At 42.0% G+C, this 14201-nt stretch overlaps 1 protein-coding gene and 1 long non-coding RNA gene across 3 annotated transcripts; both read left to right on the forward strand.

The window, feature by feature from the left end:
- Positions 1–1064: 1064 nt before the first annotated feature.
- On the forward strand, positions 1065–12355 carry LOC112240641 (protein BUD31 homolog). Its single transcript, XM_042314134.1, has 4 exons — positions 1065–1239; positions 4900–5022; positions 7922–8088; positions 11662–12355. The coding sequence occupies exons 1-4, from the start codon at positions 1146–1148 to the stop codon at positions 11710–11712; spliced, it is 435 nt and encodes a 144-aa protein (XP_042170068.1). The 5' UTR covers positions 1065–1145; the 3' UTR covers positions 11713–12355.
- Positions 5029–7784, forward strand: LOC121844243. Of its 2 annotated transcripts, none has more exons than XR_006081910.1 (4): positions 5029–6164; positions 6200–6357; positions 6393–6755; positions 6826–7784. It is a non-coding gene; the product is annotated as an uncharacterized LOC121844243 (long non-coding RNA). The 2 variants fall into 2 exon arrangements; XR_006081909.1 differs by having other exon boundaries at positions 5029–6088; positions 6124–6357.
- Positions 12356–14201: the final 1846 nt, after the last annotated feature.

Genomic DNA, 14201 nt, shown 5'->3' on the forward strand with positions numbered 1-14201 from the left:
TGCATTGTGGGTATATTGACTGTGACTGATGTAAAAGAAATAATGAGTAGTTATTTATGATACAGCCTTTTGTCAGAAAAATAACCAAATAAATACATGGACCCGTCAAACCTGTTGATGGTATAATATCAGTCAAATATAATCACCATTTAACTACACTGAACAAAAATAGAAACGCAACATGCAACCATTTCAAAGATTTTACTGAGTTACAGTTCATATATGGAAATAAGTCCATTGAAGTCAATGCCTTAGGCCCTAATCTATGGATTTGACATGACTGAGAATACAGATGTGCATCTGTCGGTCACAGACACACATTAAAAAGAAAGGTAGGAGGGTGGATCAGAACCAGTCAGTATCTGGTGTGGATCAGAACCAGTCAGTATCTGGTGTGGATCAGAACCAGTCAGTATCTGGTGTGGATCAGAACCAGTCAGTATCTGGTGTGGATCAGAACCAGTCAGTATCTGGGGTGGATCAGAACCAGTCAGTATCTGGTGTGGATCAGAACCAGTCAGTATCTGGGGTGGATCAGAACCAGTCAGTATCTGGGGTGGATCAGAACCAGTCAGTATCTGGTGTGGATCAGAACCAGTCAGTATCTGGTGTGGATCAGAACCAGTCAGTATCTGGTGTGGATCAGAACCAGTCAGTATATGGTGTGGATCAGAACCAGTCAGTATCTGGTGTGACCACAATTTCCTTCACGCTGCATGACACCTCCTTTGCATACAGTTGATCAGGCTGTTGATTGGGGCCCGGGAAATTTTATCCAACTCCTCTTCAATGGCTGTGAGAAGTTGCTGGATATTGGCGGGAACTGGAACATGCTGTCGTACAAGTTGATCAAGAGCATCTGAACACTTTTTTCCCCCCGAGCTCCTAGTTGTTTTGAATGCACTGAAGTCGGAGATTTCCGAGTTCCCGGTTGTTTTGAACGCGGCAAAAGCCCCAATTGAATGAAATAGAATTGAGTGACGTACATATCGTGCGAGGCTCGAGCTGAAGCTGAAAGACCTCTGCGGTGTGACGTCAATAAGAAGCGACGGTGAGCAGGCCTACGAAATCAATACACAAAAATAGGACGGGGGGAAATAAGGTTTTGTTGTTTTTGGTTAAATAAATCCGTTTGATTCAACACAATGCCGAAAGTGAAAAGGAGCAGGAAACCACCTCCGGATGGCTGGGAGTTGATTGAACCGACATTGGATGAATTAGACCAAAAAATGAGAGAAGGTAATTGTAGCTAGGTAATAATGTTAGCCACCTAAGCTAGTTTAGTCCGTACCAAACGAGGCTCCGCTGACATCATGTCTACACAATGTTGACATTTGTTTAGGATATTTAACCAGTCAACTAGTACTCATTTCGCTATGTTACCAAGCTGTTGTATGAATCTGACTTGGATCCTGTTTCCTGGATCCTGTTTTATTGACGAGCTGTGACAGCCAGATGCCGTTATTAACTTATTTACTCGTGTCTGTATGGTTCCTTTTTCCTATTGTGTTTTCTTGTTCAGATACCCTCGAAAATCATGACCCAAAATGTAGACGTTATATAGGTAGCTTCTAAGTTGACTACACTGAATAAAAATATAAACGCAACATGCAACACATTTAAAAAAAAATGTTACTGAGTTCATATATAATGAAATCCTTAAACTGAAATAAATTATTTCGGCCCTAATCTGTGGATTTCACATGACAGGGAATACAGATATGCATCTGTTGGCCAGTCAGTATCTGGTGTGGATCAGAACCAGTCAGTATCTGGGGTGGATCAGAACCAGTCAGTATCTGGTGTGGATCAGAACCAGTCAGTATCTGGGGTGGATCAGAACCAGTCAGTATCTGGGGTGGATCAGAACCAGTCAGTATCTGGTGTGGATGAACCAGTCAGTATCTGTGTGGATCAGAACCAGTGTATCTGGTGTGACCCGTTTGTCGCATGCAGCGTGACACGTCTCCTTCACATAGAGTTGATCAGGCTGTTGATTGTGGCCTGTTGAATGTTGTCCCACTCCTCTTCAATGGCGGGAACTGGAACACGCTGTCGTACACGTCGATCCAGAGCATCCCAAACATGCTCAGTGGGTGACATGTCTGGTGAGTTTGCAGGCCATGGAAGAACTGGGACATGTTCAGCTTCCAGGAATTGTGTACAGATCCTTGCGACGGCCGTACATTATCATGCTGAAACATCAGGTGATGGTGGCGAATCAACGGCGTAACAATGGGCCTCAGGATCTCGTCACGGGTATCTCTGTGCATTCAAATTGCCATCAATAAAATGCAATTGAGTTCGTTGTATGTAGCTTATGCCTGCCCATACCATAACCCCACTACCACCATGGGGCACTCTGTTAACAACGTTGACATCAGTAAACCGCTCGCCCACACGATGCCATACACGCTGTCGGCCATCTGCCCGGTACAGTTGAAACCAGGATTCATCCGTGAAGAGCATAATTCTCCAGCGTACCAGTAGATGAGGAAGATGAGCATTTGCCCACTGAAGTTGGTTACGGCCGAACTGCAGTCAGGTCGAGACCCTGGTGAGGACAACGGGCACGCAGATGACAGTTTGTGACAGTTTGTGTAGAAATTCTTTAGCTGTGCAAACCTACAGTTTCCGGGTGGCTGGTCTCAGACGATCATATGTAAAGAAGCCGGATGTGGAGGACCTGGGCTGGTGTGGTTTGTGGATGATAAGCTGGTTGGACACACTGCCAAATTCTCTAAAATGACAGAGGTGGCTTATGGTAGAGGAATGAACGTTGAACTCTCTGGCAACTTCTCTGGTGGACATTCCTGCAGCATGCCAATTGCACGCTCCCTCAACTTGAGACACCTGTGGCATTGTGTGTTGTGACAGAACTGCACATTTTAGAGTGGCCTTTTATTATCCCCAGCGCAAGGTGCACCTGTGTAACGATCATGCTGTTTTAATCAGCTTCTTGATAATCCACACCTGTCAGGTGGATGGATTATCTTGGCAAAGGAGAAATGCTCACTAACAGGGAGGTAAACAAAGTTGTGCAAAAAAATTTGGTGTGTGAAAAAAAAGTGTAGAATTGTAGGAAGTGTCTTAGAATGTCAAAACATATACAAAGTTGTACACAATTTGAAAGAGATTAGTTTTTTTTTTTTAATGAAATTTCTGGGATTTAAAAAAAAAATTATAATTTCAGGTCATGAAATAGGGGACCACTTTACATGTTGCGTTTTTATTTAGTTGTTCAGTAGAGTTAGTTTAGCAACCAACCAGCCAGCTAGTAGCTATTTAGCTAGCTACAATATAAAGGTGATGAATGAATGTGAATCTTGGATAACGGTTATCTTGGATAATGTGAATCTTGGATAACGGTTATCTTGGATAATGTGAATCTTGGATCAAATCAAATCAAATTTATTTATATAGCCCTTCGTACATCAGCTGATATCTCAAAGTGCTGTACAGAAACCCAGCCTAAAACCCCAAACAGCAAGCAATGCAGGTGTAGAAGCACGGTGGCTAGGAAAAACTCCCTAGAAAGGCCAAAACCTAGGAAGAAACCTAGAGAGGAACCAGGCTATTTGGGGTGGCCAGTCCTCTTCTGGCTGTGCCGGGTGGAGATTATAACAGAACATGGCCAAGATGTTCAAATGTTCATAAATGACCAGCATGGTCGAATAATAATAAGGCAGAACAGTTGAACTGGAGCAGCAGCACAGTCAGGTGGAAGTTGAAACTGGAGCAGCAGCATGGCCAGGTGGACTGGGGACAGCAAGGAGTCATCATGTCAGGTAGTCCTGGGGCATGGTCCTAGGGCTCAGGTCAGTTGAAACTGGAACAGCAGCATGGCCAGGTGGACTGGGGACAGCAAGGAGTCATCATGTCAGGTAGTCCTGGAGCTCAGGTCCTAGGGCTCAGGTCCTCCGAGAGAGAAAAAAAGAGAGAAGGAGAGAATTAGAGAACGCACACTTAGATTCACACAGGACACCGAATAGGACAGGAGAAGTACTCCAGATATAACAAACTGACTCCAGCCCCCCGACACAAACTACTGCAGCATAAATACTGGAGGCTGAGACAGGAGGGGTCAGGAGACACTGTGGCCCCATCCGAGACACCCCGGACAGGGCCAAACAGGAAGGATATAACCCCACCCACTTTGCCAAAGCACAGCCCCCACACCACTAGAGGGATATCTTCAACCACCAACTTACCATCCTGAGACAAGGCTGAGTATAGCCCACAAAGATCTCCGCCACGGCACAACCCAAGGGGGTTATAACGGTTATCTTGGATAATGTGAATCTTGGATAACGGTTATCTTGCATAATGTGAATCTTGGATAACGGTTATCTTGCATAATGTGAATCTTGGATAACGGTTATCTTGGATAATGTGAATCTTGGATAACGGTTATCTTGCATAATGTGAATCTTGGATAACGGTTATCTTGGATAATGTGAATCTTGGATAACGGTTATCTTGGATAATGTGAATCTTGGATAACGGTTATCTTGGATAATGTGAATCTTGGATAACGGTTATCTTGGATAATGTGAATCTTGGATAACGGTTATCTTGGATAATGTGAATCTTGGATAACGGTTATCTTGGGTAATGTGAATCTTGGATAACGGTTATCTTGCATAATGTGAATCTTGGATAACGGTTATCTTGGATAATGTGAATCTTGGATAACGGTTATCTTGGATAATGTGAATCTTGGATAACGGTTATCTTGGATAATGTGAATCTTGGATAACGGTTATCTTGGATAATGTGAATCTTGGATAACGGTTATCTTGGATAATGTGAATCTTGGATAACGGTTATCTTGGATAATGTGAATCTTGGATAATTCCTGTATTTTATTGATGACGAGCTGTGATTGTCTCCTTCCAGCCGAGACGGAGCCTCACGAGGGAAAGAGGAAGGTGGAGTCCCTGTGGCCGATATTCAGACTGCATCATCAGAGGAGCAGATATATCTTCGACTTGTTCTACAAGAGGAAGGCCATCAGCAGAGGTAGATGTTACTGTTATATAAGAGGAAGGCCATCAGCAGAGGTAGATGTTACTGTTATATAAGAGGAAGGCCGTCAGCAGAGGTAGATGTTACTGTTATATAAGAGGAAGGCCATCAGCAGAGGTAGATGTTACTGTTATATAAGAGGAAGGCGGTCAGCAGAGGTAGATGTTACTGTTATATAAGAGGAAGGCCATCAGCAGAGGTAGATGTTACTGTTATATAAGAGGAAGGCCGTCAGCAGAGGTAGATGTTACTGTTATATAAGAGGAAGGCCATCAGCAGAGGTAGATGTTACTGTTATATAAGAGGAAGGCCATCAGCAGAGGTAGATGTTACTGTTATATAAGAGGAAGGCCGTCAGCAGAGGTAGATGTTACTGTTATATAAGAGGAAGGCCGTCAGCAGAGGTAGATGTTACTGTTATATAAGAGGAAGGCCGTCAGCAGAGGTAGATGTTACTGTTATATAAGAGGAAGGCCGTCAGCAGAGGTAGATGTTACTGTTATATAAGAGGAAGGCCGTCAGCAGAGGTAGATGTTACTGTTATATAAGAGGAAGGCCGTCAGCAGAGGTAGATGTTACTGTTATATAAGAGGAAGGCCATCAGCAGAGGTAGATGTTACTGTTATATAAGAGGAAGGCCGTCAGCAGAGGTAGATGTTACTGTTATATAAGAGGAAGGCCATCAGCAGAGGTAGATGTTACTGTTATATAAGAGGAAGGCCATCAGCAGAGGTAGATGTTACTGTTATATAAGAGGAAGGCCATCAGCAGAGGTAGATGTTACTGTTATATAAGAGGAAGGCCATCAGCAGAGGTAGATGTTACTGTTATATAAGAGGAAGGCCGTCAGCAGAGGTAGATGTTACTGTTATATAAGAGGAAGGCCATCAGCAGAGGTAGATGTTACTGTTATATAAGAGGAAGGCGGTCAGCAGAGGTAGATGTTACTGTTATATAAGAGGAAGGCCATCAGCAGAGGTAGATGTTACTGTTATATAAGAGGAAGGCCGTCAGCAGAGGTAGATGTTACTGTTATATAAGAGGAAGGCGGTCAGCAGAGGTAGATGTTACATAAGAGGAAGGCCATCAGCAGAGGTAGATGTTACTGTTATATAAGAGGAAGGCGGTCAGCAGAGGTAGATGTTATATAAGAGGAAGGCCATCAGCAGAGGTAGATGTTACTGTTATATAAGAGGAAGGCCATCAGCAGAGGTAGATGTTATATAAGAGGAAGGCCATCAGCAGAGGTAGATGTTACTGTTATATAAGAGGAAGGCCATCAGCAGAGGTAGATGTTACTGTTATATAAGAGGAAGGCCATCAGCAGAGGTAGATGTTATATAAGAGGAAGGCCGTCAGCAGAGGTAGATGTTACTGTTATATAAGAGGAAGGCCATCAGCAGAGGTAGATGTTATATAAGAGGAAGGCCGTCAGCAGAGGTAGATGTTACTGTTATACAAGAGGAAGGCCATCAGCAGAGGTAGATGTTACTATTATATAAGAGGAAGGCCATCAGCAGAGGTAGATGTTACTGTTATATAAGAGGAAGGCCATCAGCAGAGGTAGATGTTACTGTTATATAAGAGGAAGGCCATCAGCAGAGGTAGATGTTACTGTTATATAAGAGGAAGGCCATCAGCAGAGGTAGATGTTACTGTTATATAAGAGGAAGGCCGTCAGCAGAGGTAGATGTTACTGTTATATAAGAGGAAGGCGGTCAGCAGAGGTAGATGTTACATAAGAGGAAGGCGGTCAGCAGAGGTAGATGTTACATAAGAGGAAGGCCGTCAGCAGAGGTAGATGTTACTGTTATATAAGAGGAAGGCCGTCAGCAGAGGTAGATGTTACTGTTACATAAGAGGGAGGCCGTCAGCAGAGGTAGATGTTACATAAGAGGGAGGCCGGCCGTCAGCAGAGGTAGATGTTACATAAGAGGGAGGCCGGCCGTCAGCAGAGGTAGATGTTACATAAGAGGGAGGCCGGCCGTCAGCAGAGGTAGATGTTACATAAGAGGAAGGCCGTCAGCAGAGGTAGATGTTACATAAGAGGGAGGCCGGCCGTCAGCAGAGGTAGATGTTACATAAGAGGGAGGCCGGCCGTCAGCAGAGGTAGATGTTACATAAGAGGGAGGTCGGCCGTCAGCAGAGGTAGATGTTACATAAGAGGGAGGCCGGCCGTCAGCAGAGGTAGATGTTACATAAGAGGGAGGCCGGCCGTCAGCAGAGGTAGATGTTACAGAGGTAGATGTTATATAAGAGGAAGGCCGTCAGCAGAGGCTCCAGGACAGGCTCCTGTAGTGACCTCCAGGACAGGCTCCTGTAGGGACCTCCAGGACAGGCTCCTGTAGGGACCTCCAGGACAGGCTCCTGTAGGGACCTCCAGGACCGGCTCCTGTAGGGACCTCCAGGACCGGCTCCTGTAGGGACCTCCAGGACAGGCTCCTGTAGGGACCTCCAGGACAGGCTCCTGTAGGGACCTCCAGGACAGGCTCCTGTAGGGACCTCCAGGACAGGCTCCTGTAGGGACCTCCAGGACAGGCTCCTGTAGGGACCTCCAGGACAGGCTCCTGTAGGGACCTCCAGGACAGGCTCCTGTAGGGACCTCCAGGACCGGCTCCTGTAGGGACCTCCAGGACCGGCTCCTGTAGGGACCTCCAGGACCGGCTCCTGTAGGGACCTCCAGGACCGGCTCCTGTAGGGACCTCCAGGACCGGCTCCTGTAGGGACCTCCAGGACCGGCTCCTGTAGGGACCTCCAGGACATAGTGACCTCCAGGACAGGCTGCTGTAGGGACCTCCAGGACAGGGTTAATGTTGTTGGCTTATTTTTTGGGTTGGGTTTTTAGGTATAATGCTCTGTGTGTGTGTGTGTGTGTGTGTGTGTGTGTGTGTAGAGCTGTATGACTACTGTATAAAGGAGAGTTATGCTGATAAGAACCTGATCGCTAAGTGGAAGAAGCAGGGATACGAGAACCTGTGCTGCCTTCGCTGCATCCAGACACGAGACACCAACTTTGGAACCAACTGCATCTGTCGAGTTCCCAAGAGCAAACTGGAGGTGGTGAGTACAACTACACAATACTATAGTACTACTACACAATACTATAGTACTACTACACAATACTATAGTACTACTACACAATACTATAGTACTACTACACAATACTATAGTACTACTACACAATACTATAGTACTACTACACTACTATACCATATCAATACACTACATCTGTAGAGTTCCCAAGAGCAAACTGGAGGTGGTGAGTACAACTACACAATACTATAGTACTACTACACAATACTATAGTACTACTACACAATACTATAGTACAACTACACAATACTATAGTACTACTACACAATACTATAGTACTACTACACAATACTATACCATATCAATACACTACATCTGTAGAGTTCCCAAGAGCAAACTGGAGGTGGTGAGTACAACTACACAATACTATAGTACTACTACACTATAATACTACTGCAACCCAATACTACTACACTATAATACTACTGCAACACAATACTATAGTACTACTACACTACTATACCATATCAATACACTACATCTGTAGAGTTCCCAAGAGCAAACTGCTACACAATACTACTACACTGTAGTACTACTACACTATACTACTACTACACTATAATACTACTGCACTATACACATCACTACTACACTATAATACTACTGCACCATAATACTACTGCACCATAATACTACTACAATATAATACTACTACACTATAATACTACTGCAACACAATACTATAGTACTACTACACTACTATACCATATCAATACACTACATCTGTAGAGTTCCCAAGAGCAAACTGCTACACAATACTACTACACTGTAGTACTACTACACTATACTACTACTACACTATAATACTACTGCACTATACACATCACTACTACACTATAATACTACTGCACCATAATACTACTGCACCATAATACTACAATATAATACTACTACACTATAATACTACTACACTATAATACTACTACACGAATACTACCGCACCATAATACTACCGCACCATAATACTACCGCACCATAATACTACTGCACTATAATACTACTGCACTATAATACTACTACACTATAATACTACTGCACTATAATACTACTGCACTATACACATCACTACTACACTATAATACTACTGCACCATAATACTACTGCACCATAATACTACTACACTATAATACTACCCCACTATAATACTACCGCACCATAATACTACCGCACCATAATACTACCGCACTATAATACTACTGCACTATAATACTACTGCACTATAATACTACTGCACTATAATACTACTGCACTATAATACTACTGCACTATAATACTACTGCACTATAATACTACTGCACTATAATACTACTGCACTATACACATCACTACTGCACTATAATACTACTACACTTTAATACTACTGCACTATACACATCACTACGCTATAATCCTACTACGCTATAATACTACTGCACTATAATACTACTGCACTATAATACTACTACACTTTAATACTACTGCACTATACACATCACTACTACGCTATAATCCTACTACGCTATAATCCTACTATGCTATAATACTACTGCACTACAATACTACTGCACTATAATACTACTACACTACAATAATACTACACTCTAATACTACTGCACTATAATACTACTGCACTATACACATCAATACGACACTATAATACTACTACACTATAATACTACTACACTATAATACTACTGCACTATACACATCACTACTACACTAATACTACTGCACTATAATACTACTGCACTATATAATACTACTGCACTATATAATACTACTCCACTATAATACTACTCCACTATAATACTACTCCACTATAATACTACTCCACTATAATACTACTCCACTATAATACTACAGCACTATAATACTACTGCACTATAATACTACTGCACTATAATACTACTGCACTATAATACTACTGCACTATACACATCACTACTACACTATAATACTACTGCACCATAATACTACTGCACCATAATACTACAACAATATAATACTACTACACTATAATACTACTACACTATAATACTACTACACTATAATACTACTACACTATAATACTACCGCACCATAATACTACCGCACCATAATACTACCGCACCATAATACTACCGCACTATAATACTACTGCACTATAATACTACTGCACTATAATACTACTGCACTATAATACTACTGCACTATAATACTACTGCACTATACACATCACTACTGCACTATAATACTACTACACTTTAATACTACTGCACTATACACATCACTACGCTATAATCCTACTACGCTATAATCCTACTATGCTATAATACTACTGCACTACAATACTACTGAACTATAATACTACTACACTACAATAATACTACACTCTAATACTACTGCACTATACACATCAATACGACACTATAATACTACTACACTATAATACTACTGCACTATACACATCACTACTACACTAATACTACTGCACTATAATACTACTGCACTATAATACTACTGCACTATATAATACTACTGCACTATATAATACTACTCCACTATAATACTACTCCACTATAATACTACTCCACTATAATACTACTCCACTATAATACTACTCCACTATAATACTACTGCACTATAATACTACTACACTATAATACTACTACACTATAATACCACTACACTATAATACCACTACACTATAATACTACTGCACTATAATACTACTGCACTATAATACTACTCCACTATAATACTACTGCACTATAATACTACTGCACTATAATACTACTGCACTATAATACTACTGCACTATAATACTACTGCACTATAATACTACTGCACTATAATACTACTGCACTATAATACTACTACACTATAACACATCACTACTACACTATAATACTACTGCACTATAATACTACTGCACTATAATACAACTGCACTATAATACTACTGCACTATAACACATCACTACTACACTATAATACTACTACGCTATAATACTACTACGCTATAATACTACTGCACAATAATACTACTGCACTATAATACTACTGCACTATAGACATCACTACTACACTATAATACTACTACACTATAATACTACTACACTGTAGTACTACTGCACTATAATACTACTGCACTATACACATCACTACTGCACTATAATACTACTACACTATAATACTACTACACTGTAGTACTACTGCACTATAATACTACTACACTGTAGTACTACTGCACTATAATACTACTACACTATAATACTACTACACTATAATACTACTGCACTATAATACTACTGCACTACAATAATACTACACTAATACTATTACATTATAATACTACTATACTATAATACTACTATCGGTACACTGTCATTTTATATCTCACACACACCTGAGGTGTATTCATTAGTGCACACCTTAGCAAAACATTTTGCAACGAAAACAATGGTTCCTTATTGGCCAAATTCATGTTTGTTCCTCCCCATTTCAGTTGCTAGTGGGTTAACCTCTCGCTCGCTCTCTCTCGCTGTCTGTCTTGTCTGTCTGTCTCTCTCCCTCTCTACAGGGGAGGATTATAGAGTGCACCCACTGTGGCTGCCGAGGCTGCTCCGGCTGAATCGTCAGGATCATCGCCTGACTGTTCTACTCTGGCTCGTCTAGTCAGGTCTGGATCGCCTGGCTGTTTTGCTGTGGGGATCGTCTAGCCTGGCCTGGCTGTTCTGTTCTGGATCGTCAGTTATTTTCTACGGGACATCAGGGCTCATCTACTCCACCTGTGTGCTTCATTACCCTGGAGCGTCTAATCTCAAATACACCCCTAGTCTCTAGCCCACTACTCTCTAGCCCACTACTCTCTGCCCCCTACTCTCTGCCCCCTACTCTCTGCCCCCTACTCTCTGCCCCCTACTCTCTAGCCCAAAACTCTCTACCCCCTACTCTCTGCCCCCTACTCTCTAGCCCCTACTCTCTAGCCCACTACTCTCTAGCCCAAAACTCTCTGCCCCCTACTCTCTAGCCCCTACTCCCTGTATAGGGGTGTCTTTGTGATTGGGCAAGGTTATTGTTACCATTCCAGCTGTTTAGTACACACGGTGGTCATTATTAAGTGCTATTGTACCTCATTTACAGTGAAGAGGGCCGTGGGAGAGGGTGGGATGGGAGGCTTTTTCTGCTGTTGAACATGTCATTGCTTTCAACCTGATGAATCTTGTTTTGTTTGTACCTTTTTATAATTTCAATTAAAACTCTCTTGTTTTAAATAATGCCGTCTGTGTGTATGTCACGGGTGGGATCTGAACCAGGGTCTCCCACGTTGGAGAAACCAAGCGTCTTGACCATGGGACCAAGAGGACAATGTGAATTCACATGGCACGGCTGCCTCATCACACCATGAACCAGACACCTCTCTGCAGTCAATCTGAATGGGTTCTGAGACAATAAACCAGACTCTCTGGTCTCTCTAACAACATCTCTTCTAGTCTCTAACAACATCTCTTCTAGTCTATAGTCTCTAACAACATCTCTTCTAGTCTCAAGTCTCTCTAACATCTCTTCTAGTCTCTAACAACATCTCTTCTAGTCTCTAACAACATCTCTTCTAGTCTCTAACAACATCTCTTCTAGTCTCTTAACAACATCTCTTCTAGTCTCTAGTCTCCAACAACATCTATTCTAGTCTATAGTCTCCAACAACATCTATTCTAGTCTATAGTCTCCAACAACATCTATTCTAGTCTCTAACAACATTCTTCTAGTCTCTCATCTTTAGTCTCTAACAACATCTTCTAGTCTCTCTAACATCTCTTCTAGTCTAACATCTTCTAGTCTCTAACAACATCTATTCTAGTCTCTCTAACATCTCTTCTAATCTCTAGTCTATCTAATACTAGAACACTGGGTTCCACCATCTCTGACCTGTTTACCTCAATACATTAATACTAGAACACTGGGTTCCACCATCTCTGACCTGTTTACCTCAATAGATTAATCTAGAACACTGGGTTCCACCATGACATCTCTGACCTGTTTACCTCAATACATTAATCTAGAACACTGGGTTCCACCATATCTGACCTGTTTACCTCAATACATTAATCTAGAACACTGGGTTCCACCATGACATCTCTGACCTGTTTACCTCAATACATTAATACTAGAACACTGGGTTCCACCATCTCTGACCTGTTTACCTCAATACATTAATCTAGAACACTGGGTTCCACCATCTCTGACCTGTTTACCTCAATACATTAATACTAGAACACTGGGTTCCACCATCTCTGACCTGTTTACCTCAATACATTAATCTAGAACACTGGGTTCCACCATATCTGACCTGTTTACCTCAATACATTAATACTAGAACACTGGGTTCCACCATCTCTGACCTGTTTACCTCAATACATTAATACTAGAACACTGGGTTCCACCATCTGACCTGTTTACCTCAATACATTAATACTAGAACACTGGGTTCCACCATCACTGACCTGTTTACCTCAATATATTAATCTAGAACACTGGGTTCCACCATCTCTGACCTGTTTACCTCAATACATTAATCTAGAACACTGGGTTCCACCATGACATCTCTGACCTGTTTACCTCAATACATTAATACTAGAACACTGGGTTCCACCATCTCTGACCTGTTTACCTCAATACATTAATCTAGAACACTGGGTTCCACCATCTCTGACCTGTTTACCTCAATACATTAATACTAGAACACTGGGTTCCACCATCTCTGACCTGTTTACCTCAATACATTAATCTAGAACACTGGGTTCCACCATATCTGACCTGTTTACCTCAATACATTAATACTAGAACACTGGGTTCCACCATCTCTGACCTGTTTACCTCAATACATTAATACTAGAACACTGGGTTCCACCATCTGACCTGTTTACCTCAATACATTAATACTAGAACACTGGGTTCCACCATCACTGACCTGTTTACCTCAATATATTAATCTAGAACACTGGGTTCCACCATCTCTGACCTGTTTACCTCAATACATTAATACTAGAACACTGGGTTCCACCATCTCTGACCTGTTTACCTCAATACATTAATACTAGAACACTGGGTTCCACCATC

Source organism: Oncorhynchus tshawytscha, unplaced genomic scaffold, assembly GCF_018296145.1.
Source record: "Oncorhynchus tshawytscha isolate Ot180627B unplaced genomic scaffold, Otsh_v2.0 Un_contig_5156_pilon_pilon, whole genome shotgun sequence".
Classification (NCBI taxonomy): Eukaryota; Metazoa; Chordata; class Actinopteri; order Salmoniformes; family Salmonidae; genus Oncorhynchus; species Oncorhynchus tshawytscha.